Source organism: Pan paniscus, chromosome 4, assembly GCF_029289425.2.
Source record: "Pan paniscus chromosome 4, NHGRI_mPanPan1-v2.0_pri, whole genome shotgun sequence".
In the NCBI taxonomy this organism is placed as follows: Eukaryota; Metazoa; Chordata; class Mammalia; order Primates; family Hominidae; genus Pan; species Pan paniscus.
The window spans coordinates 77,503,854-77,528,968 of record NC_073253.2 but is presented as its reverse complement, the minus strand read 5'-3'; the positions used below and the strand labels follow the sequence as shown (position 1 = coordinate 77,528,968).

Genomic DNA, 25,115 nt, shown 5'->3' with positions numbered 1-25,115 from the left:
GCTGAACAAATGTGTCAATAGGATAAATGTTATAACTGGGCAAGCCAGCTTTAGACTCTTAAAAACTTGCCCACTCAACGTTTTCTTGAGTTTTGACCCCATCCACTGACCAAGATCTCTTTTTCCTGTTCGGAGGTTGGTCAGACTCTCTGTCATAGGATAATAACAGTACCCATCTATGAATGTTCTGTAAGGTGCAACAGAACTCAAGCTATGTTTACATAACTCCTAGCATATAGTAGGTGTTCAATAAAAGTTGGCTATTATAATTATTGCCCAGCAGTGAAGAGAACTGCTTGACTTTGTTTAATTTAGCATTTTGTAAACCTGCTTAACCAAAATACTTCTATTTCTAGAACCATTCATTAACATTTCAAGGAATGCTACTGTTCTGTGGAATACAGCTTGGGAAACTCTGAATTAAGAATTGGACAAAATTAAACTGTTGGAGTTGGGGTTCTGGATCTTAGCTCAGTCCTCACCACACCTTGAAATTTCTTAAATAAAAACAGGGAAGTTTCATTTTAGGGTATAAAGCAGAAATGAAAAAAAGCCATCCATATAAAAACCTGTATTTTTGTTCATCTCTTCTTTGTAAACACATCTCTAGGTGACTCAGAAAGTTCAAGGGAAGCTGTCCGAAGTTCTCAGGACAAGTTTAAGAGGGTATCATGAAGTCAGAGAAATTAGAATTACATGCTCCTTCTGATTTTGGACGATCAGAAGTAATGAGGCCAGAAATTGTGCCCCTCCTCTTTCCCTGCCTCCACCTCTGTTTGACCTGATCACCCCTCTTCCTGTTTGTATTGCTGCCCGGCACAGTTGCAGGGTGAGTGGGATGCCTGCTCCTGATCCTGCTCCTCTTCCCGCCCTTCTCCTGTTGGGTTTTGGTTTATGCCTTTGCCTACCTCAACTTCGTGCCTTGACAGGACACAGACCTCAGGGAAGAGAGGCCTGCATGTGTCCCGAGCAGTCTTGTGGGGGTTGGGTCACCAGCCTTTCAGAGGCATGTCTGGCTGGCACTGGTGAATCATCAGGGCCTAGGACAGACATCACTCACTTGCTCATCTGAAGGCCAGGAACGATTGTGTCATTGTGTATGTGCATTTCTCAACTAAGCCTTCAAGAGGGTGATGGGACGAGAAGCATCTGTATATGATGCATGTGTGACACATCCAAAGGGCAAATATATCATATGACCGTATTCCCTGCATGAGCCTTGGGAGAATTTTCAAAAGTCATTCTCACTTACTTGTGCTCCATACCCACCAATTCCAAAAACTGATGCCCACAGAGATCTCCTCGTTGCTTCCCATGAACAGGACCAGCTTTCCTTGCTGAGGTGTGCTTATGCCTCTGGATTCCGTGTGCCAGCTGTGTGACCCTCTATTGTCCCTGTCATTACAGGAGGTGAATGAGGGCCCTAACTCTACCTAATGATCTTCCTAAGACTGCTTTTGTTTAATGATCCAGTCTGTTCTAGGTCATGAGAGAGAAAACAGTCTGCAGGCAGCCACACCTCAGGAAGGTCCAAGTTAATTTGCCAGCCCAGTGCATTGCTACCAGTGCAGAGCTGAGCCCACGATGGGGACAGTTATTTGGAAAACTTAGGTCAGATCCCACCCTAAGTAAGTTCTAACTTCAGTCGGGGGAGCAAGAAGTATGCCAGAGGATTCAGAGATGCTTCCACTATGCACAGAGTTGTAGATGAAGACCCCAGCTCTCTCCCTGTGGTGCTTCCTGTCAGTCACCTGCCCTTTGCATTTTCCCAGAGTTCCACTGGGATAAAGGCGCAGATTTTCAGCTTAACTTTCCTCAAAGCTAAAATACGTCATCAAGTGACCAACTGAGAATTCCATGAAGACAGGCCCACTATGGAACAGGAATTGGGGTCTCTGTCAGTAAGAAAGAGACCTCCCTCTGTTTGGTGCTGAGGAGGTTGTGAGGCTACTTGGTTTATGGCAGTTGCTGCTGTGACCCTAAATTGTACACTTATTTTAATGATTTAAAAGGAAATTGAACAAAAATAGATATTCTATTTTTAAAGTCTAGGTACTGTATTATATTTGTAAAATGTTCATCAAATGCAGAATGTCCTTTAACCCTCGTGCTATGCACACAGCACTCCCAGACTACTTCCTTCTGCTATCTACCACCTCCAGTGGTCCAGGCGGGCTGGACCAGTTTCAATTCAGGTCAGAGAAGGTGGTCCAGCCATTGTTCACTATGATGAGGGACAAGCCTATAATGGGCCCATCTCCTCTTTTACCTGCTTTCCATCCAAATTTCCCTTTCTCTCATCTCCCCTTCAACCAAAATGGGTGGTTAGAAGGCATGTCTTTTGCAAGACAGTCTTGAGAAATGCTGCCCGGCACCCTCAGTTTCCCTCCTTTGCACTGGGAACCACTGGTCTGTGGTAGGGAAGGTAGAACTACTGTGTGCTATGCTTGTGTTCCCGTGAACACCAAAGGCAAAGCTCCAGGACAGCCTAGCTAAGCATTGAACTCGGTCACTTTCTTCCAGCAGCCTCTATCTGAGAGCTTGACAGGCTTTGTCAGTTATCCAGCAACCCCAAGAGCTAGACCACTCTCACTTTACAGAACAGCTGAGGCCCGCAGCGTTCTATGCTGACTTGTTTGGAACACCGGCATTGAGGGATTCATCTAACTATGAATTTGTGTCTCCAGAGAGAAGTGAGAGCGATGTGGCTCGCTGCCATGGTTGGGAGCCAGGCTGTGCGCACCAACTCTTTATGATCAGTTGGAAGATAAACAGCAGCAACAACATGATTTCTATTCAGCTCTCCCCATGATAGAGGATCTAAAAAAACACTAATAAATCAATGTGGCTGGCAGGTGATATCAGAGAGGAAGGCCGGGGCAAAACAGTGTTCTTCCATTCTGGCCAGCTGCAGAGGACAGAAGCAAGAGAATGGAGATGACAGGCCTGGTGCGGTGGCTCATGCCTGTGATCCCAGCACTTTGGGAGGCTAAGGTGGGCGGGTCACTTGAGCTCCAGTTTGAGATCAGCCTGGGCAACATGGTGAAACCACATCTCTACAAAAAATACAAAAATTAACCGGGCATGGTGGTGCACGCCTGTAATCCCAGCTACTTGTGGGATTGAGGCAGGAGGAACACTTGAACTGGGTAGGTCAAGGCTGTAGTGAGCTGAGATTGCACCACTGCACTCCAGCCTAGGTGACAAAGTCAGACTCTGTTTCAAAAAAAAAAAAAAAAAAAGAAAAAGGAATAGAAAGAAAATAGAAATGAAAGGAACGAGAGTTAGCGCCCTCTTGTCATGCTACCTTGTTTTGGCAAGAATGGGTGGAAGATGGTGAATGATTTTCATCTCGTTGAAAGGCCACTTTATTTGATAAACAGCACCAATAACGATTACCCTGGAGCTTGGCTTTCAGCGAGGCCCATGTCATAACTTCGTAACTTGCATGCACAGAGCCCATCTACCTGTTTGTAGGTAGCAGTGGTGCTGTTTGGTGGAGATTGGAAACTGCATTGTTCTCTTCTCCCAGTTTTCTGAGCATCTAGCAGAGGAAATGGCTGCATGTAGGAACTTAATTAAGACTTATGGCTGATGATAGTAAGGAAAGCTTCCTGGCAATAAAGGATGCTAATTACTAGAACAGATTGCTCCGTGGGGAAATCCCAGTTGTTTACCTGTGATAGGTAACAACAGCATAACGACAGCATGACCTGTGTTAGTCAGGACTTGGACTTTGAAGTTCAAGGGTTGTTCTGTCCAGAGGCAGGGGACATACCAGCTGACCTTGTTCCTTTCAGCCTGGAGGGCCAATAGGAAGTGTTATTAAGCTAACTTCATACTTGGTTTTTTTTTTTTCTCCCTTATTTTTTTCTTAATTTGCACGTCGAATTTTCAGTGTCTACAATGTGCTAATGGGCTTTCTTCCCACTAAAAATCACGTGTAGATGTGAGAATGTTCTTCTCAAGAAAAGCCGGTCTCTGGGGCTTTGCTTCTGGCTTGAGGTCCTGTGGGGTAGGTGTTATGAAACCTCCCCCGCAGTGGGCGGGGTGCCAGCAAACCTCAGCGGGGTCAGCAGCTCTCCTGCTAATTTTGGCAGGAGAGGGAGACACTCAGCCACCCTGAGAAGAAAGAAGGTAAATTTTGCGATCCATTTGCAAATCAAGCTAGAATGTATTTTCAGACCGGGGTGTGTATTCAGGGCCCATCTATTTCCTTCTACCATTAAACCTGCAAGGACGAAAGTAACTCAAGTTCATTGTTCTCCACCACGTAATCTTTCTTCCCATCCTGGATAGTAGCGGGGGCAGCTCAGAGGGCATGTCAAGAAGGAAGGAAGGGGAAGGGCTATACAGGATATGGTGCTGGGGCACACAGTCAGTGCTTTGGGTGATCAACATCAACGTGGTGGTCCTGGGTTAGGATTTTGAGGATGAGATGGAAGGAGGAGGACGAGAAGGGGATGGGTGATGCCCGGTGGCTGGTGCTTCACAATTTAAACGAGGCCTGTCTTGGGAACCCCAGGAACAAGTAGCTTGCAGGGCACAACCCTTGTACAATAAGAACAGAATGCAGGAAGACTGAGGAGAGCAATGAATGCTCTTTGGGTCCTCAAAGTAAGAAGGGGATTTGATCAGAGCTTTCCGAGGGCACCTGGCATCTCCCATAGGCCATGACTGTGATTCTTTGACTTCCCTCTGTAGCTGGCTGGCTTCTGTAAAATTATCAAAGAGAAGATAGACCTCAAACTTAAAAAAAAAATGTGAACTGAGAATGAAATTACACCGCTAAAGTTCACTTATTAAAATTCATCAGCATGAAGACTTTCTCAAGCCATAATGACTTCATGGCCTAAGTGGAAATTTCATATTCCTTTGGAAAATCAAATTGGCATAGCCAAATGAGCAGAAATTATCTTTGACTGGTAGATGTTATTTCTACATTATTTTTCTTTGCCTGAGAAAATAATCACTCTGACACTTAAACTTGACAGCTAAGAGTAAGAGCCAGAATCTATCAGTTCCTTCCACGGTCCCAGGAACTGTTTGGGTGTTTTACATGCACTAGTTCATTTAATCCTCAGAAGAGCTCTCTGAAGTGAGATGGTACTAAACCCCCACTTAACAGATGAGGAAACTGAAGATTAGAGAGATTAAGTAACCTATCAGCGCCAGGACTGGACTGTGGGTCCAGCCAGCTAACTCCAAACTCTCCTGCAAATCAGCACTCTTTCCCACCCTCCACCTCTTGCAGAGGGTCAGCAGATGACCACTTGAACTGCACTTGTCATACTGGGATGGAATTAAGAGCTTGGTGTTGTGGAATAAAGAGAACTGTCTAGGGCACAAACAACATGAACAGTAGGCTTCTCTCCTACTCAGTGTAAAATGGGCCAATAAAATACATGATACCTGTAAGAAAATCACTTTTATTTTGAATACTGGTGTTAATAGTTTCAAACTAAGCAGGATCTCTAGGTTAATAATTCTCCATCTCTAGACAATTACAGCAACAAAAGCTAACAGTGAATGCTGATTCTGCCAGACACTATTTGAAGTCTTCTACATTTATTAATTTTTTAAACCTAACGACATCCCCACGAAATAGGTACTGTTAATTTTTCTCATTTTCCAGATGAGGAAACCAGAACACAACTAGGAAGTGGCAGAACTGGAAAGGGGGGGCGAGGATTTTTAACCATTATTCTAAACTGCTTCTCAGCACTAGCTTTTGGCAAACACGAAATATCTGCTTCCGGGATGCAAACAGGAGTCCCCATCCTAGCTAGGGGTGGGATAAGGTTAAGTAGATCCAGTCACAGAACCGTATCTTGTGAATGTTTGTGTATCTGAACCAGGTGATGCAGAAGGTCAGTTGCAGCTCTCTTCCCACGAGGTTTCCTTCTAGAGATGGGGCGGGTAGCAGGTTTTCCCCACTAAGCCATGCCAGGTGGTCATCTACAGAATGCCCAGTTCATTCTGCATCATTGGCATTTCATCATTGACACTTTTTTCTGAAATGAGAAGGCTTGGATATTTTGTACTTTTTGTACAGAGTTTTTTTGTAAACCTCTTGGTGTTTGAAGATTCAATTTGCTCATTTCATATCCAATAAATCTTATAATGGGTTTAAATGTGGTATTAGAATTTACCAAAGGTTGCTTTTAATGTAGGTAAGGGGTGAACTAAAGTGATTAGATGCCTACTGAAGACAGTCCAAGTTCCTCAGTGTGGTCTCCAGATTCTGGATGATCTGACTCTCCTTACCTCTCCAGCCTCCTTACCTCTCCATCTTGGTGTGACCCTGTTTCTCCTGCTCCCAGCCGAGCAAAACATTTGCACTTCCCAAAATACACCAGGCTGTGAGAATGTGCCCTGATTCTGTGTTTTGGCCCTCACTTGAGAAACATCCCTTCATCTTCATAACTCAGTTCGACTTTTTTTCACTGCTGTTAAGCCCCTCTTGCCCGCCCTTCTCCAACCCATCAGATTGACCACTCCCTTTTTGGTATTTGTACTGTATTCTGAACAGACTTCGAACACAGCACAGACTCCAACACTTTAAAGCCCACATAATATCATGATAGCATTGGCTTCTATTTGTTGAGAAGTTGATATGTGCCAGGCATGATAATACCAAACATTTTATTTAATAGAATTCTTGCAATTCCCTCTTGAAGCAGGCACTAGTCTCATGGTCAATATACAGATGAAAAGAACAAAGCTCAAAGAGATGAAGTGACTTCCCCAAGTCCACATGACCAGTGTTTATGTTTATGAAACTTTAAGTTTCCTGAGGGCAAGGGCTAGCTTACTTGAGTCAGGGCTCAACTGGGATATACCAACAGTCCAAGCCTGTTTTCCATTCCTGTCATTGGAGCTTGGCAGGGAGTAGGGATAGGGAGTGGTTAGATGTACTCAAAACACAAATTGGAAAGAGAGACTAAGACATTATTACTAATGGGAGAGAGGACACAAATGCTAGGCAGACAGGCAGAAGTTGCAACATCTACTCTTCTTTGTACCCATAGCACCAGCACTCTAGTAGATATCAACAGTTGCTAAATATAAGTGAATGGATCTCTACTGTTCTTTAGTTATGCTCCATGTTCAGAGCATGAAGAGATCGTGGGGCTGTTGAAGGTGGAGAAGACCTCAAGGGGGAAGCTGAATTCACATAAGCTTGAGGTAGAGGCAGATGTGGGGAAGGAGGAGGGGACTTGTCCAAAAGGGACCATTGGCAAAAGTGGGCGCACTTGAAATACTTGACCTGGTCAACAGGTACAGTTTTCTTGACTTCTGTACGAGGCTTTCCAAATTCCCCAACTGGGGAAGGGTTTTCCCCTCTGAGCCATGCCAGGAAAGTCATGGCATGATTCTTGTCAGTACCCCTTCTGCCCACCTCTGCCATGGCTAACAGACCTGAAGTCTAACTTGTTAACCCTTTGGATTGCTCATCTTATTCCTGGCATGAGTCACTTGGTGTTTTGGTTCACCCATCTGGGGTTTTCTTTTCAGGTTAACATGTTTGTTGAAGGATTCCACGATGCCATCCTCCTCTACGTCTTGGCTCTACATGAAGTACTCAGAGCTGGTTACAGCAAAAAGGATGGAGGGAAAATTATACAGCAGACTTGGAACAGAACATTTGAAGGTGGGGATTCCATCTATAAGGCAACGACATGGGGCCAAATGAGCTGCTGCTTTTCTGGTTCTGTTGTTCTCAGTTGCAGCTGTGGGGCCTTTCCAGCTTCTTGCTTTTCTCAGCTCTAAAGCAGCCCATCTCATAGGCTTGTTGTACCAATTAAATGAGATAATACACGTGAAAGTGCTTTGAACAAGCCCCACTGAAAGAGGAAAGGCCTTGTCTCCTGATTATTTAGGTAATAGCTCTATGCTTCTTAATATTGCATTGAACACAAGCCTCATGCACGACAGGACAGTTTGTGAAGAGTTCTGTGATGAGTTTTAAAACCAGTATTAATCCCAGATATACATTCATGTGTTCAGACTATGTTGGTTTTTGTGAAACACAGAAAACATTAGCTGTCACAGTTAAACCTGGTGGTTTGAGATGATTAGCAGGTTCAATTGAGGCCTCTGCATTTTTTTTTTTTTGAGACGGAGTTTTTGCTCTTGTTGCCCAGGCTGGAGTTCAGTGGCACGATCTCGGCTCACTGCAACTTCTGCCTACTAGGTTTAAATGATTTACCTGCCTCAGTGTCCTGAGTAGCAGGGATTACAGGCGCCTGCCACCACACCTGGCTAATTTTTGTATTGTTTAGTAGAGACGGGGTTTTACCATGTTGGCCAGGTTGATCTCTAACTCCTGACCTCAGGTGATCCACCCATCTCAGCCTCCCAAAGTGCTTTTATTTTACTTTTAAAATAGTGACTGTTAGTTTTTGCTTTCTTTTTTTTTGAGATGGAGTCTCGCTCTTGTCGCCCAGGCTGGGATGCAATGGAGCAATCTCAGCTCACTGCAACCTCCACCTCCTGGGTTCAAGTGATTCTCGTACCTCAGCCTCCTGAGTAGCTGGGATTACAAGCGTGTGCCACCACGCCTGGCTAATTTTTGTGTTTTTAGTAGAGATGGGGTTTCACCATGTTGGTCAAGCTGGTCTCAAACTCCTGACTGCAGGTGATCCACCCACCTTGGCCTCCCAAGCTTTCTTAATAACAGGGAACTATAGGAAAACAACAAAAAATGACCCATAATCTCATCTCAAGCAACTTCTGTTGGCACTGAAAAATTGTACAAGATAAGACTATGCTTGGCTAGGAAATTTAAACAGTACAAAAATGTGCAAATTGAAAGCTGAAAACTTTCCTTCCCAACCTAGTCCCCTCTCCCCACTGTGTATCACTATTAATGATTTCCTATGATTCTGTGTATAAATATTTTAAGCCTTCTGCCAGCACATATGCACTTGTATATCTTATCTTAAAATTTGTATGAAAGGGGTGATAGTATGAATGCTATTTTTCATCTTAGGTTTTTTACTTGTATGTCAAGTTAAAGAATTTTCCATATGAGAACTCATAGATCCAATGCAGTTTTAAATGACAGTTACATATTTTTCTACTGTATGGCTGTACAGGAATTTCTTTAACCAATCTCCTATTGATGGTCACTTGTAAAATTGTTTGCAATTTTTGCTATTATGCAATATGCTGTCACAAGCCTCTTGCACATCTTGAAGAATTTTTGTGAGTCCTTCCAACAGGGAACATTCCTGCTTGTGGGATTTCTGGGTCCAAAAGTATGTTGGTGCTTTTTAAAGTGCATTAGAAATTGCCAAAAACTTCCAGAAAGTTCTGCTAATCTATATTCTTGCTAACAGTGTATATAAGAGTGCTAGTTTCCTCTCACCTCACCAACACTCAAAGAAAATGAACATGAAACTCAATATGGAAGTGATCTTACTGCAAGAGCCTTGCAGATATCAACTCTATATTAATTTATTCATTCAACAAATGTTCATTGAGCACCTACTATGTGCCAGGTGCTGTTCAAGGTGCTGAGGATTCAGCAGTGAACTAAAGACATTTTATGCAATCATTTGAGCTTACATGCCAGTGGGGGGATGAGGCAACAAACAATGAATACAGTATATCTTTCAGAGCTATAAAATAAGGTAGGATAGGGAGCTAGAAAATGCCAGGCAAGGAGGAGTAGGGCTGCTAGTTTAGAGTGGTCAGGGAAGGTCTCTGAGAGTGAAGTTGAGTAGAGACCCGAGGGAAGTGAGGGAAGCTCTGTAGATGTTTAGGAGAGATCACTCCAGAGGGAATGGCAAACGTGGAGATCCTGAGTGCATCTGGGAGACTGTGGAGTGTCCCCAGAGAGAGCAAGATGGCTAATGTGGCTGACACCAAGTGTGACAGGCAGTGTGATAGGTGCCAAAGCCCGAGAGGTAATGGGGCCAGATCATGCGGACCTGCAAGCCTTGCTGAGGTCTTTGGGCTCCACCTGGGTGAGACAGAAAGTCACCTGAGGCTTTTGAGTGACATGATCTGCCTTGCGTGTTTAAAAGGGGTCCTTATGGCTGCTATGTGGAAAATAAACTATATATGCTTATGGGTATCACTTGACAACCGGTAACATAAGGTACAAATTGCTGAACCAGGGTTCAGTGCATCCTAGCCACTAACTAGTAACCTTGTCCTCTGAGCTTCTCTTTCTTCACCTGTATAATAAGGAGGTTGGTCTAGTTAATGACTGACAAGAGCTCTTTCGGTTTTACATTGTGCTTGCTCTTCCTCCTTTGAGCCCTTTAATGCACTGGGGTATGCCTATATCTATTTGTAATCCAACTAGTGACATTTTTCAGTGGCAGGAGCAAATACTGCCAAGTTTAGATTTGGGGCTCATATTTTTTCAGTTGGGACTCCTGTCCCTTAGTTTGTCCTCAGTTCTTAGAAAGGGCAGGACAGTACAGTAGGGAGAGGTTGAGCTCCAGCTAGAGTTGTCTGGGCAGTATCTATGGTGGCAATTGGTAGATTTCATTTCTCTCTAGTGGATGCCATGTCTTACTCAAAACCAGAGTGAGATCTCCCTTAGCATTAGACAGATTGTAGTTCATGGGTGAGTAGACCTCCGGGATTATCTTGTTTTACCTCTGACTGCTTCAGTTGAGGAGCTAGAATCCAATAGGATAATTCAGGGGGCATATTAGGACAGAGCCAAATTTCCCAGAAGTTTTGCACAATACACTGAGAACCTGGCATCTGTGGACACAACCTTGGTCGGCCACATCCCATTCTTAGCTATTACTCACTACATGGTGTGGTCATTTGTTCTTGGTCTTCTGACAGAGGGACAGGAGCCAGAGTTGGGGGATGCTGGAGGGCGCCACTGAGGGAGGGTGTGAAGGGGAGGGTAGGTGCCAATGATGGCTGGAATGTATTTTGGTTAGAGCCAGGGCATGGGTTCAATTTTCCCATAGGCCATCTTGATGTCTCTATTCTAGGGCCAGGTCTACACAGGCAATATGAAATGAGTCCTGAAACAATCAACTGTGTAGTTCAGTCTACAATTAGAATCTCATTTGTTTAAATGTAAAGATAATTGAAGCCAAGCTAAGTTTTTGGCTTGAATTGCTTGGAGAGCCCATTTTATTTGCTAAACAATGGTCCATTTGAGGGTAGGCCTAAAAAGATCTCTAAGGTATCTGTATGAAGAAAAACTCAAACCTTCCTAAAATTGAAAACAATTTTAACTTTAATGGTCACCATTAAGTGACCATTAAGTTGTCAAGGGAAAAATACTCTGACTGTGATTTGACAAATTTGGCTTTTATTGCCATGAAACCTGTGATCAACTCTCATTTCAATAAATGGCCTGGGAAGAAGCTGGATTTCCTCTGTGTGAGAGGTCAGAGTGACAAGGTAAATAGGACTGTGGCTTAAACTTTGAGCTCCACTACAGCCAAACAGAAATAGGGTGGAAAGTCTCATTACTTATGTACAGGAAAATTCTACTGTAAGCCTGGCAATCTCACCTTATGTACGATACTCTCAGGTGAAGTCTCACTTTGCTAATTGGCCACGCTGAGGATTCTTACCCCATTTCTTGGCAGAATTGCAATAGCTTAAAGGCATAATGAGGTCTTAAATTACTAGGGCCACCTCATCTTATAAAATACTCTGCAAAATGCTTAGCAGGACACATCACAAACATCTCTCAATAGAATGACAAATGGTTTTGGATAGCCAATATACAAATATATTTTAAGCCTATTTATCACTTAAGAGTTTTATAGGCTGTCAAGGATACACAAGTTTATGGTAGGTGTACCCTTTGTAACCAGTCTATTTTAAGAAGACAAAAAAATCAAAGTGAATGGTAGCTTCCATTCTGTTTCCGGTAAAGTAGACCAAAGTCTGGAAAAATCAATGGGCCTTCAAACCACAACCCAAAGGACAGTAAACCCAAATACATGCCCTCTCCAAGCCACACTAGAGGTTGGAACTTTCCCTTGGGATCCTTTTTCCCAGACATTCATTTTACTTGAGGAGTCAGTACCTCCAGAGAGAACCAAATCAGAGAACCAAATCAATAGAAATGCCAATTAAGAATTACACTGAACTCTCCCCAGTTGAAAAGGGAATAGCTTTAGTTAATTAAAATGGGGCTGATGTACGCATTCTCTTATTTAGTGAATGAGAATTATGACATAGACATACTTAATATCAGCCGATGACATATTTGCTTTTATTGATTAGTTGCTCTGAGCCACCATTATAGGCCAAAGCAAGTGGATACCCAAAGCCCTCCGTTCTCTGGCCACCCCGTTCCAGCCTTACATGTCACTGACTCCCTTTGTCCACATGGGCCATCTTCCCAGAAATCTCACAATTCCTCTGGTCTCTTTGGGCCTCTGTGCCTTGGCAGATACACCTAGGCCAGCCTTTCAGCCTCTCTCCCACTTCTTGATTACTGCTTGCCCAATCTTAGACTTCCTCCAACATCCCTATAAAATTCCCACTCTTTCACTGAGTCCTCCCTGATTCTCCAACTTGTTGTGCTGGCTCCTCCTCTGAGTGATGTGGGTACAGTTGGGTCTTCTCTACCAAGAGTAATTATAAAATAAATAGTAGTAATAATAGTGACAGTAATAACGACAGTAGATGAAAACAATTAACTTCCCTTAAATGTGCTGAAAGTGCTTTATTTGTTTTGTCTCATTTAATCTTCTCCAAAGCCTCTTGGTAGGGAGGTACTATTATGCCCATTTTACAGTTGTGGAGACTGAGGCTTAGAGGGCTAAGTTCCTTGTCCAAGGTCATGGAGCTATGTAAATGTAAAAACTGGGATTTTAATGCAAGTGGTTAGATTCTGGTGTGAACAAGCTAAATCCCCAGTCCAGGCTGCCCTCTCTAGAGCAGAGAATGTGTTCAATTCATCTTTGCCTCAGCTGCAGCACTAATTCAGTACTAAGCGTCCAGAGAATGTTTGGATAAACAATTAGCGAAGAACTCAACCAGGATAAAGAAGAATAGCTCTTCTTAGCTATTGGCTCCAGTGACCCACAAAGCAGGCCTGCTGCTCTCCTGTGTATTAAAGCAGCCTGGAGAAAAGCACATTCACTGAGTCCTGGGCTGGAATGATTTTTCTATTATAATGTTCATCCAATGATAACGCAAACCCATGACAAATCTATAAATGTACCCCACCTCCACTTCTAACTCTGCGATTAAAAAAAATTAATACAAAACTCTGGGATAAGCATGCTGCTTTCAGGATTAGCCTTAATCTTTTTTCAAACATATCCCCCAAAGAAGATCATTTATTTCTTTTTCTTTTCATTTTTAAATGGAGAAATGTTAAGAATTTAGGAATGCAGACGCAGATGAAATTACAATGTCTTTCCAAAATGCCAACAAAAATGCTCAGAGTCTGATGAGATTCCCTGTGGCATGAGTTTGTTTAAAAAATCCTGCCAATTCATTTTCTTGTTTTTGTTGGCAGACAGAGGTATTTTAAGTAACCAACGTTGAGTTCTTCGCTTCTGGTCCTGTAGGTATCGCCGGGCAGGTGTCCATAGATGCCAACGGAGACCGATATGGGGATTTCTCTGTGATTGCCATGACTGATGTGGAGGCGGGCACCCAGGAGGTGAGCACGTGAGACCTCTGCACCAGTTGCTCCTTCTGCTCGTGGGGGCTCTGAGGAATGCATTTGTTCTGGCGGCCAAAGAGCTGTCTCCAATGCAGCTTCCAAATAAAAATGAGTTGAAAAACCTCAACTTTTGATTGAGGGTTCAAGGAAGACTTCAGGAAATGGTTCCTTGTTTATTCTAAGTGAGGAAATCCTACCCTTCAAGTGGCCAAGAATCACACCTTAGTCTTGTGGATGAGGGTCATCGGGTAAAATCAGTAAAGTGAAACTGTATTTCCTCCCTTAAGATTTGAGCTTTTCTGAGGAGGAGTGGGAGGGTGGGTGGTTACAAACTCAATGTGTATTAACATTTCCCAAGATGATGTAGTTTCAGGATAACATCGTGAAGGGAAAAGAGGGCCCTGGACACAAAGATGAGTCTTCTGTGCTTGGGAGTGTGAACTCTCTGCCTCAGTTTCCTCAGCTGTAACATGGAAATCATCATGTCTTCCTGGCTGATGTCACATGATTATTGTTAAGGGGAACAGATCAAATGAAACCTAGAAAAGTACTATCTACATTTTAAATTATAAATATACATATACAATTATACAAATATGCAGTTCTTCAGCAAAGAATGCCACTTCCTCTGTTTCCTTGATTGCCGGCTCCCAGGGTCATTGCTCCGGTGCCCTTCATGGGACCTGGCATATGGGACTTGCTGTTTTCCTCTTTGTATGTATCAGGTTGGTGCAAAAGTAATGCGGCTTTTGTCATTATTTTTAATGACCAAAACCTCAATTACTTTTGCACCAACCTAATAGATGCCTGGCTCTTGTGGGAAGTTCTGAAGCAGCAGGAGTCACCCTCGCTATGTTTAATGAATGATTGTTTTGCCCACTGAGTGGTCTGGGTCTCATCTGTATTTCTGGTTCCCCCTGGGAAAGGTGGGTAGCAACAGTTCATCAGAGTCCATTGTGAGGTTGCAGGGGTGGAGGTGTATAAAGCCCTTGGCAAGTGCTCAGTACACGCCAGTGATTGTTATATTTTGGTGGCGATCTAGACTTCCTCTAGACCTGACATGGCCTGTGAGAACCTGCTGTACCTCCGTCAGGAGAAGGGGAGATGTCACCAGCCACTCGAGAGCCATGCGCTTGTTTTCAGACAAAAGAGAAATGACTTCCAAGAACCTGGGTGGGAAGGCACTTCTAGACTGGGGCTTAGGGAGCTGATCAAACAATCATTTTAACCAGAAACTGAGGGATGACCGTGGAATTAAACCATAACAGAATAATGATTTTCCAGGGGCCAGAGGAGCGAATTAAGAGAAACAGAATTCTGCCTGGAAATGGGGGTGCACATAGGGTGGGTTCATCAGAGAGGAGAGTGCAACTCTTGAAGAAATAGTCTGGCAACCGGAAGTGGTGAAACAGGAGGTTCCTGAAAGACGCTCTTTAATTATATGTTGAACAATTGAGGGCTGTGAGGCTGGGTACCTGTCATATGCTTAAATCGGGTATACGGTGGACCCTGGCTGTCCTTCACATGTCCCTGAAAGTAACTTGGGCCTTACAATTGGCTGACGGGGTGGGCTGCTCTGGGACAGATGGGTGGGATAGTGCCTTATCCGATGAACAAAGCAAAAGCCGGGAATTCCGAGATTATTCCTTTTCCACGAGGGGGTAGTGACTGAAGAATCCTAGGGGCAGCACTGACAGGGCTGGGCCTTCAGTGAGTGCAGAGCCCAGGGGACACCACTCTCACCGCTTCCCACATCCTGCTCTGGCACGACCGCTCTTAATGCTCTCTTGAGAGCACCATTAGCGACTTCAAATCTTGACTTGTGAAGTCCCCAGAACACACCATGACCATCAGTGTGGACAACCGAGGAACGTGCCCAATGTACCACGCTTTTCTGAAGCACTTGCTGTCCTTGCCCTGGAGACGGTGATGTGATGAAATGCCCAGAGGCAGCCAGTTTAGATCAGGCTGTACATTTTGGGGAATAGCTGTGGAAGGCTGCGAGCTTTGTGCCTCCTTTGACTTTTTGGTTTGTCTATTTGTTTTTTGCCTCTATATAGGTTATTGGTGATTATTTTGGAAAAGAAGGTCGTTTTGAAATGCGGCCGAATGTCAAATATCCTTGGGGCCCTTTAAAACTGAGAATAGATGAAAACCGAATTGTAGAGCATACAAACAGCTCTCCCTGCAAATCATGTAAGTCTGGAGACTTAATTTGCTATGTATGTCATCACCTCTAACCTCAGTGTAATGTAAGTTTAAAACCCAAGTGTTTCTAGGGGCTTACATTTTGGAAGTTTACATTTCTTTCTCTGATGTGGTAAAACGCATGGGAACAGTTCACAAACTGGCATCTTGCCTTTATCAGAGGCTTTCAGGTCTTCCTTCCCTTCCAGTCTTCTCTTCCACAATGGTAGAATGTTTCTTCCTATTTTTACATCTCTTACTATAATCTCTTGGCTAGGTCATGTTTCCACTTTTAGAGATAATCAAAATATCAATTAGTAAATATCACTCCCTTATTCATCTGTCACAGCAAGTCTCGTTCTGATTTTTCAAGTTTGTGGTTACTTTCCAGCTCCTCAGAACCAAAGAGATAACATCCTTTAAACATCTGAACATTTACACATTGGCAAATAAGTGTAAGATGTATTACTTATGAGCAGCTTTGTATATAAGTAGAGAAGCAATTGGATGTTCTCATAAGTAGCTTACAAATAGGAAAGCTGTTAGAAATAATTGTTTTAGAGAATAAGGTAGTGAGGGAGAACAAAGTGAATATAGGTCTTTCAGGAGGCCAGTTGATCATTTTAGGCTAATATATGTGTGCTTTTGAAAATATCTTTTAAACTGTTAGGTATTTATGTCTATGCAATAATTACGGGAAGGAATTAAGGAGGAAGTGTTTTAAGAACACACTGGGGAGACTGGGCCTGTATTTGAAATCCCACTGTTGTTACTTGCTGGTTTTGTGACCCTAGGAGTCTTCCTTCAGCTTTTTAAGCCTCAGTTTTCCAATGTGTGAAGAGAAAGAAATGTGCCCACCTAAGCGTTTTGAGGGCTGTTTTGAGGATTACACAAGATAACACATTGAAGGGCCGCGTACTAAACTCTAGATACAAGTTAGCTATTTATCACTTTTATATAACTGGGATACTACTGAACTTGATTGTTTCAAATTGTTATCCACATTTTCCAAAGCTATGTAGGACATTTTGACATGAAACGCTGGCTTTGGTGAGAGAACATCTAAAAACAGAACATTGACCCAATGAATTTTTCATCAAATCTTCTAGCACTTTGAAGTGTCACCATCCATCTGTGAAAATAAGAAGCCCTGGGTCAGTGCCCTGGTCCATCTGGTTGTCTTCTTTGACTTTATTTATTTATTTTGAGATAGAGTCTTGCTGTCTCACCCAGGCTCATGTGCAGTGGTGCGATCTTGGCTCGTTGCAACCTCCACCTTCCGGGTTCAAGTGATTCTCCTGCCTCAGCCTCCTGAGTAGCTGGGATTACAGGTGCCTGCCACCACACCCAGCTGATTTTTGTATTTTTAGTAGAGATAGGGTTTCACCATGTTGACCAGGCTGGTCTCAAACTCCTGACCTCAGGTGATCCACCCACCTTGGCCTCCCAATTCTTTGACTTTAAACTCAAAAGAGAGTGGCTATATCTGAAATCTTCAGTTCCAGTTTTCCTCTGATTCTTGAATTTTCTTCTGTTCTCACTGTGTCCACTCTCTTAATAGTGTTTTTGTTTATCTAGCACTTTCTCAAGTGGTTCTTAAGCTTTGCACTGGGCAAAAACAAACAAACAAAAACATAAAACAAAAAACAAGTGTAGGGTCCCTTAGAAAATATTTCTGAAAAAGGAAAAGTTGCCTCCAATGGGAAATCGAGGAACTTCTTGCAATGAATGAAACTCGAGGCATTTCTAACTGTATCTCAAAATGAACCCTGATTATCCATGCTTCTTTTTCAAGCAGGTGGCCTAGAAGAATCGGCAGTGACAGGAATTGTCGTGGGGGCTTTACTAGGAGCTGGCTTGCTAATGGCCTTCTACTTTTTCAGGTGAGGACCGTTTGTAAAGGTACAATTCACTCTCTTCTACTGTCTTTGTCATTTGATTTTACATGATTCTCTTTGTGATTTGTCCACATCCCTCTTTCACCCAGGAAGCACGGTGGTTAAAAAATCTTAGCCATTCTTTTGGCAGGACCCCAGGTTTGGTGTGGTCAGTGGTTTAGCATACTGGGTGCCGGGGTCATGGGTTTTGACTACATCTCACAGTGGGACAGAGAGATGCTGCTGCCCTTTGATCACAGATTTTTTTTTTTTTTTTTTTTTTTGAGACGGAGTCTCACTCCCCCTGTTACCCAGGCTGGAGTGCAGTGGCACGATCTCTGTTCACTGCAACCTCCACCTCCTGGGTTCAAGCAATTCTGCCTCAGCCTCACGAGGAGCTGGGACTACAGGTGCAGACCACCATGGCTGGCTAATTTTTTGTATTTTTATTAGAGATGGGGTTTCACCATGTTGGCCAGGTTGGTCTTGAACTCCTGACCTCCAGTGATCCATCTACCTCGACCTCCCAAAGTGCTGGGATTACAGGTGTGAGCCACTGTGTCTAGCCCTTTGATCACAGATATTCTGACAAGAATTCCTACCACCCACCAAGTGAAGCAGTGGGGAGGGAATCTGGATAAAGGGGGAAATCAACTTCCCCCTTCTCAGGCTTTCTCCAATTCAGAAATAGATGCCTGGGCTCACCTTAAAGAGGAGGAGGGAGCTTTGCGTAGCCCATGCTCTCAGGCTGATCTGTGCTCAGTATCTGGAGAGCCCACATGCTCATTTGCCACTGTGGTTCAGCTCCAAGGCTTGCAAAATTGTAATAATGTACGTGTGTGCACTGGTACTGATTGTTCTGCCCCGTGAGGGTGGCCCATTCCTTTGTAATCTTTGGTGGTTGAGTTTGTGGTTTATTCATAAGTCATTAGAGCAAGGTTTCTTTATTTCTGCATGGGATTGTAACTAGGCATATGTGACCCTTTGTGGGAACAATTGTATTCCTGTTCCTTTGGCCACAGTACATGTAATTTGATCTTTATCAAGGGCATATCCTGGGAATCAGGGAGAACTTCTGTAGCCTAATAGACAAGACCTAACCCCCAAGGCACCCAGGGAAGAAGGGGAAGGCTTGTTCTGTGGTATTTGGGAAAGCATGCCAATTTTCTCTCTTGAATAAGGGCACCATGCCTGGGGGCACACTACTTTAATCTCTGACCAGGGTTTCATATTCTGTCACTTCTCATTTATCAACTGAAACCCAGATGTCCCTTGAGGGCACTCTTTGTAAGAGAAACCATGGTATTTTGCAGCCAAGTTTTATTACCACATTCACTTTCCCTTTACCCAGGAAGAAATACAGAATAACCATTGAGAGGCGAACCCAGCAAGAAGAAAGTAACCTTGGAAAACATCGGGAATTACGGGAAGATTCCATCAGATCCCATTTTTCAGTAGCTTAAAGGAAGCCCCCCACTTTTTTTTTTTCTGCCTGAGATTCTTTAAGGAGATAGACGGGTTGAAAGACATCAATGAAACAGAAGGGGCGTTCTTGAAAAATTCATAATTTTAAGCAGTTAGTAATTTCATTTTAAAATTTCTGTAGAAGCTCAGGAATTATTAATCACCATCTGCCTCCAGGCCTTTCATCTCATGACAAACAAATATAATAATGATATCGTGTCACTCTGTTAAATGTTCATACTGTTTCAAGGCCATATGATTAGATTTATGTTTTTAAAATCTGTTGTCTCCATATCTTGATGGCTTTTGGGAGCATTTCACACAAGGATATAAAATGCGGTTTTCTTAAATGAAATGTTTTGTAGCTAGAATAAAATCATTTTTACAAGTACAGCATTCTTGGAAAGAATTTAACACCCAAAAAGGGGAAAATGTAATGAAAAATCTCAAGGTTGGAAATACAGCCTTACTCTCTCTAGAGCTGGAGGACAGGTTTGTGGTTGAGGACTTCTCTGTCCAATGTCTACATTCAGGTTCTGACTTCATACCTTGAAAAAGGATTTCCTCCCTGTCTTTTTCAGTGTCTCATAAACGCTACTCTGGATTGTTGTAAATATTAGTGAGATGGGAGGATTTACAGAAGAAAAGCAAGTCAAAAATATTTCCTTTTTGATGTAAAAAAAAAGCCCTATTTCGCACTAACATTTTATTTTACAAGTATTTTAATCTTATATTTTGGTATTAGAAAAATTTGTCTATTTTTTCATTTTGAAGATTAAATGTTGCTTACATTTTAAAAGCATGGGTGAAGTGTACAACAAACCAATAATGATAAAAAATACTTCTCTTTTTCTCCCTGTTTCCCTTTTTCCCTTGGCCACAGCCAAATGCTAATTGCTGCTTTAATTACAGAGATGTGTAAATGTATTCAGATTACAAACTCTACAGGAATACATCAAAATTTTAACTCTTTTGCGTTTTTACTGTTTAACTGTTTTAAATGCAAGTTATTTTAGGGTGACACTCCTTCCAGTTCTGGCCAGATCATGAGTTTCAAGATCAAGAGTAAAAAGTTATTAGAATTAAACAGTTTTATAAAGGGAGGCAGCCCTTTTCCCTCAAGAACAACTTTGTTGAGAGTTACTACTTGACAGCAAGCACAGAAATGACAAATTTAAAACTTTTACACATGGCATTTACCAAAATTCCCAGTGATTATTTTGTTTAAAAGAGGGAACCTAAATATCTACTCTATTCCCTTTCAGTTAACTCCACAGAACTTTGTAGGCATCCATGAATACCTGTAATAGTGGGTTAGGTGTGGAGATAAGGAATTTGGAGAAAGTTGAGTAAGTTTTTACTGGGTATCTGCTTTGCACCCAGTAGTCTGCAACATGAGTTTAAACTCAGGTTACTACTTTCACTTATACTTTATGGAGAAGATAGACAGTGAGGGAGGAATGGGAAGCTGTCATGAGAGTGCACCATCTTGGAATTACATAACTGGGGTCTTCCCTCAATAACATTTTGAGCATCTGAAAAATAGTTTAAAAAATTGTCTTAATATCTATTAAAAGGCATGTCTAGGGAGGAAACAGGAGAGTCTGAGCAATCCCTTGGTGGTGATGAAGGTGGTAGTTCACACAAGTAACAGTGGAGGCAAAGGTAAGCGCAAGCTGCCTGTCCCAGATGCTGGCCCATGTGTGAGTGCTTCCCTGGAGAAGTCTGCTTCTGTTACTCCCACCTGAGTCACAGTTAACAGATTATTTCTGTGTGAGGCACATTTCTCTTCTGTTGTTTAAGAAATGGGAGCTGGGAGGCAGCTGAGAGGGCGTGATAAAAGAATTAAGTGTGATCAACTGAAACAACTATGTTGTAGTTCTCCATGCTGGATGCAAAGGGAAAAGTGTCGAATTCCAAAAAGGATGGAAGAAGAAGGCAAGAAGGGCAAACTCCAGAAGTTCTAGTGGAGGAAGAGAGTTTGAGAAGTAAAATCCAGGAAAGCAAAGCGTTGTACCGCTTGGGACTCCCCAAAGTGAAACAGCAAGGAAGGATTGTGTCCATCTTAGTTACTTGAATTGGAGAGCTTGTTTCTCTCTCATTTTTATTTTTCAATGATGTTTTCTTTATATTTTAGAGATATTCATTTTCTCTTATCTTGTGCTTGTAAAAAGCATTTACATTTCAAGTCTATGTGCTTATTACAGGGGAAAAATAATCTACCTGGTTGCAGTCTTTGAGTATAAACATTTCTAACCTTTTTAAAACTTCTATAGCAGCCCATTAACACTAACATTTTTAGAGCAAATATATTCTATTTTAACTTCAGGTAGAGGAATAGTCCTAAACTTAATATGATAGCTCTAGATAAGATCTTAAAGATAAGTGAGCATTTAGTATTCTAAAAGTGGCAGAACAAATCATGAGGTTTCTGGATGCTATACCAATTTAAAATCAATTCTTATGTTAATATCGATTGCTTATTTACATGTCAGTCATCTACTTTTTTTCTTTGAAATCTGCATATGGGTTACAAAAACTCTGTTAGGTTTTGAAAATTCCATTAAGTTGGAAACCTTGGTTAAAAATGTAGGTGCCTGGCCCATGGTTACCCTGGATTCAGATCTCTCATGATTATATTTGGGGATTTACGTTCCTAACTGCTAAGCAACATCTTTGACAACTAGTAATTCATACTCTACTAGTAGTCACATGTCATATAGTAAAATAAATAGGGCTTTAGTTCTTAAGTAATTCTATAGGATTTTACCCTGAAATCCAGGGTGTTCAGATTTCAAAAAGGATACTTTATCAGTATTTTCTCATCCAGTCAAACTTCAGCTGACATTGATACAGGTCAAAATGCGTAGATGCTTTTTGGTGTTGGAAATAAGTGTCTGTCTTATGGTCATCATTGTCTTCTTAGATTTTTGGGTAGGGGGGCCAGGTAGGGGGAGACTCAGAAATAAAAGCGTTCCCCAGATAACTTCAATCTGGAAAGAATTTTTTGTATAGAGTCCCTCTCTCCCTCAAGACTGACCACAGGTTTCATGAGAAGGTCCCTGAAAACATCACATTTCTCTGAAGAACCATCAACTTGTCTTTTCTTGAACCACAGGAATGGTTCTACAGACCCTACTATAATTCTTCACATTTCAGAACCCATGTTTAATGGAGGGAAGAGAGAAATGCATGGGAAAAGAACACCTCCTTTTCTCCTTTCTCTTAAATTCAAAGACGTTTGCTTTGGAATGCCCTCACTTCTCCCTATTCACAGGCTTCTAAAATCATTAATTTACTCAAGGCACATGTGCCTTCTTTGCCCCAAATGCATCACTTTCCTTTTAGTTATGGCTGATTTTGGGTGTGTGTGTGTAAGACATGCAGTCAACAATGAGATGAAGGCCATTGCATAGATCTCATGCAGATAGTGATGGATTCAGAAAGTAGGTTCCAGTGGCGTCACTACCTTCTTGTAAGCCAGTATACACTGGCTATTTGTGGAAATCTCTTTGGGAGATCAAATAGAGTATTATGCCACTGTGAGTGTTTATAAACTGGAAGGAACAAGTACCTGTGTTTCTTGGGACACAAAGCACTCAGATCCTGAGTGGATGCAGACATGAGAGTAAATGTCAGCCCAAATTAGGCCCCTCGACCTACAGACATTTCATGGGTTTTATTTAATCACACCCCATGGTTTGGGGCTACATGAGGAAGTTGGTAATGAGCTGAATTTCTTATTCAGTGAAAAAAACTGAAACTGTCTAAAAACACGGGGTATATTTTAGAGGCAATTGTGGAAGCGGAGAGAATGAGATGATGGTGTTCAGAGGGACCAGCTTCTTTTTCAGTTGTCTTTAGAATTGAAGAATAATCAATAATTTAGTGCCCCTTCAACAGCCATACTCAGCAAGAAGCATGGAACATGCTGAGCAAGAAGAATCAGAAGCTTGATCCTCTAACAGAAATAGAAGAGGGTAGCTTTGCCCATTGCCACTGTCTTTACTGCCCCTTCTGCCCTTCCACCCACATCCACATTCAGCATCACTCCAAGGATGTGTCAGCATCTTGCTCATGCAGGTAGAAATTTGTGAGTAGGCCTCCATACTTCCTCGGGGGAAGAAAGAGAAACTAGTGCTGGTTTTAAGAATGTAGCTGGCTTTTCATCAGAACCCTTATGCTAACCTGACCACACTTGCTCTCGGGGAAGTTCAAGCCTGTGATGTGCATAAACTCCAACAAGCCTGGCTTTGGTGTTCAGCATGCACATTCCATAAATATCTCTTGCAGGCATACCCCACAGCTAGACTGCAGGATTAAAATAACTTCCAAAAGGTGCTGGATTGGAGTTTGTTCAAATTTCTCATTAACCACTAATGTTAATTTATACCAAATGCAAAGTATTCTAAACCAGCTGATGCTGTTAGTGTTCAAGTTTTAAGTGACTTCAAACACAATGGAAGTGTTTCAATGGGAGCCAGATCTCATGAGTAAAAATCCATTTTATAATAGCTCTGTGATATATCAGTGGGAGATGATTCGTAGGGGAGAGATTTGAACAAGCAGAATTAAGTGTTAGCAAAAATGCTGCATTGCTTTGATTCATGTTTAAAGACCTAAATTTCTATGCACAAGGAATAAAGGGCCTACTTACCAAGTGTAAATCACAACATAGGCTACCAAAATATTTCTTATTTGCTAGGAGAACAAAGCTGTCACGGTGCATGATAGTTGGACAGAGATGGCTAAAAAAGAGGCAAATTCAGATTTGGAAACAGGGTGGCCTCTTCATTATTTATTGCCAAGATCTGAAAATCTTCAACATCTTATAAGACAACAATGAAGTAGCCCCTGAACAGCATGGAGTTGCTGTGAGTTTGTTCATTGCAGACCTTTGTGTTGGGTCCTGGGAATCTGAGCTTTGTTCCCTGTGCATGGTGGATAATTGAAACCAAGAGGACATGGGATAGACCTTGTGACAGACCAATTCTGTCTTCTGGGTCACATTATTCATTGTTGATTTAAATACAGGACTACCAAACAGTACAAATCTATCATGAGTCTGGTAGAAAAGTAAAAGTAAAAGCTGCACACGTTACATACTGTTTATTGTTCTAATGTACAACTATTTGCATATAATGTGATTTAATTTATTGCTGTTTTGTGTAGAAAAGGAGAACTAATGACTGTGGATATAACCCATGTTTTGTATAATATATTTTATTTCTTGTGCAAACTGGTCATTTAAAATATCTACTTCATTTGATGTTTGGATATAAATGTGTATGTGTCCTTGTAAATGTTTCTATCAAGCAAGAATGCCACGTACTCAGAGTATAACAATGTGTTCTCATTAAAAAATACATCCCACGGAAACCTCTTCCTGTTTATAATTCAACCAGCATGCACTGCACATATCCATATTCTTTGAGGGCTTTTGTTCTCCTGGGACTTGTTTAAGTCAAAGAGCAATAGGTGGGTCCGATGAATTGTAATATTTGAATGATACCCATGAAAAAACCCAAGAATTTCTGCCTAGCAAAGGCAAATCGACAGAATTTTAAAATGAGGGGCAAACCTTGAATCAGCTGGTAAGGGAAAGAATCTTCATGAAGAATAACCATCATCTTGAGTCACTACAGCTCGAGAGCACTTCATGTTTGACTTCATCGACTCATGTTATTAAGTCCTTTGCCACTTTAAAGAGGTCCTAAGTCAATTTTGTCACTTTAAAGACCTCCCCATGTTCCAGCATACTAAGCAGATTAACCAGTCTCCAGCATCTCCAGTTGCCTCTGGGTTGTAGAAAGCTGCTTCACCATCTGGGAAGTTACTAATGATTTATTTTAAGCCCAAGAAACATATAGCAATTCGCGTGGTTGGAGCAATGTTCCCCTGATCCTGCTGCTGCTGCCACCACCAATGAGGTCCCCAGGTGACACCACAAATACCACTCAAACTCC

The 25,115-nt window shown here is 42.2% G+C and overlaps 1 protein-coding gene across 6 annotated transcripts in view; it reads left to right on the top strand.

Annotated features, from left to right (window-relative positions):
* The window catches only part of NPR3 (natriuretic peptide receptor 3), an 84,398-nt gene extending 59,870 nt beyond the window's left edge, over positions 1-24,528 (top strand). For 3 of the 6 annotated variants that reach the window (XM_034960210.4, XM_063604522.1, XM_008971840.6), the window contains 5 exons: positions 7,519-7,654; positions 13,524-13,618; positions 15,682-15,817; positions 17,604-17,691; positions 19,037-24,528. In XM_034960210.4, coding sequence (XP_034816101.2) covers positions 7,519-7,654; positions 13,524-13,618; positions 15,682-15,817; positions 17,604-17,691; positions 19,037-19,148 — 567 coding nt within the window. In that variant the 3' untranslated portion in view covers positions 19,149-24,528. The remainder of the gene's footprint in view (positions 1-7,518; positions 7,655-13,523; positions 13,619-15,681; positions 15,818-17,603; positions 17,692-19,036) is intronic. The other 3 variants (XM_057302309.2, XM_063604523.1, XM_003818510.7) reach the window with 1 other exon arrangement.
* The last annotated feature ends 587 nt before the right edge of the window (positions 24,529-25,115 follow it).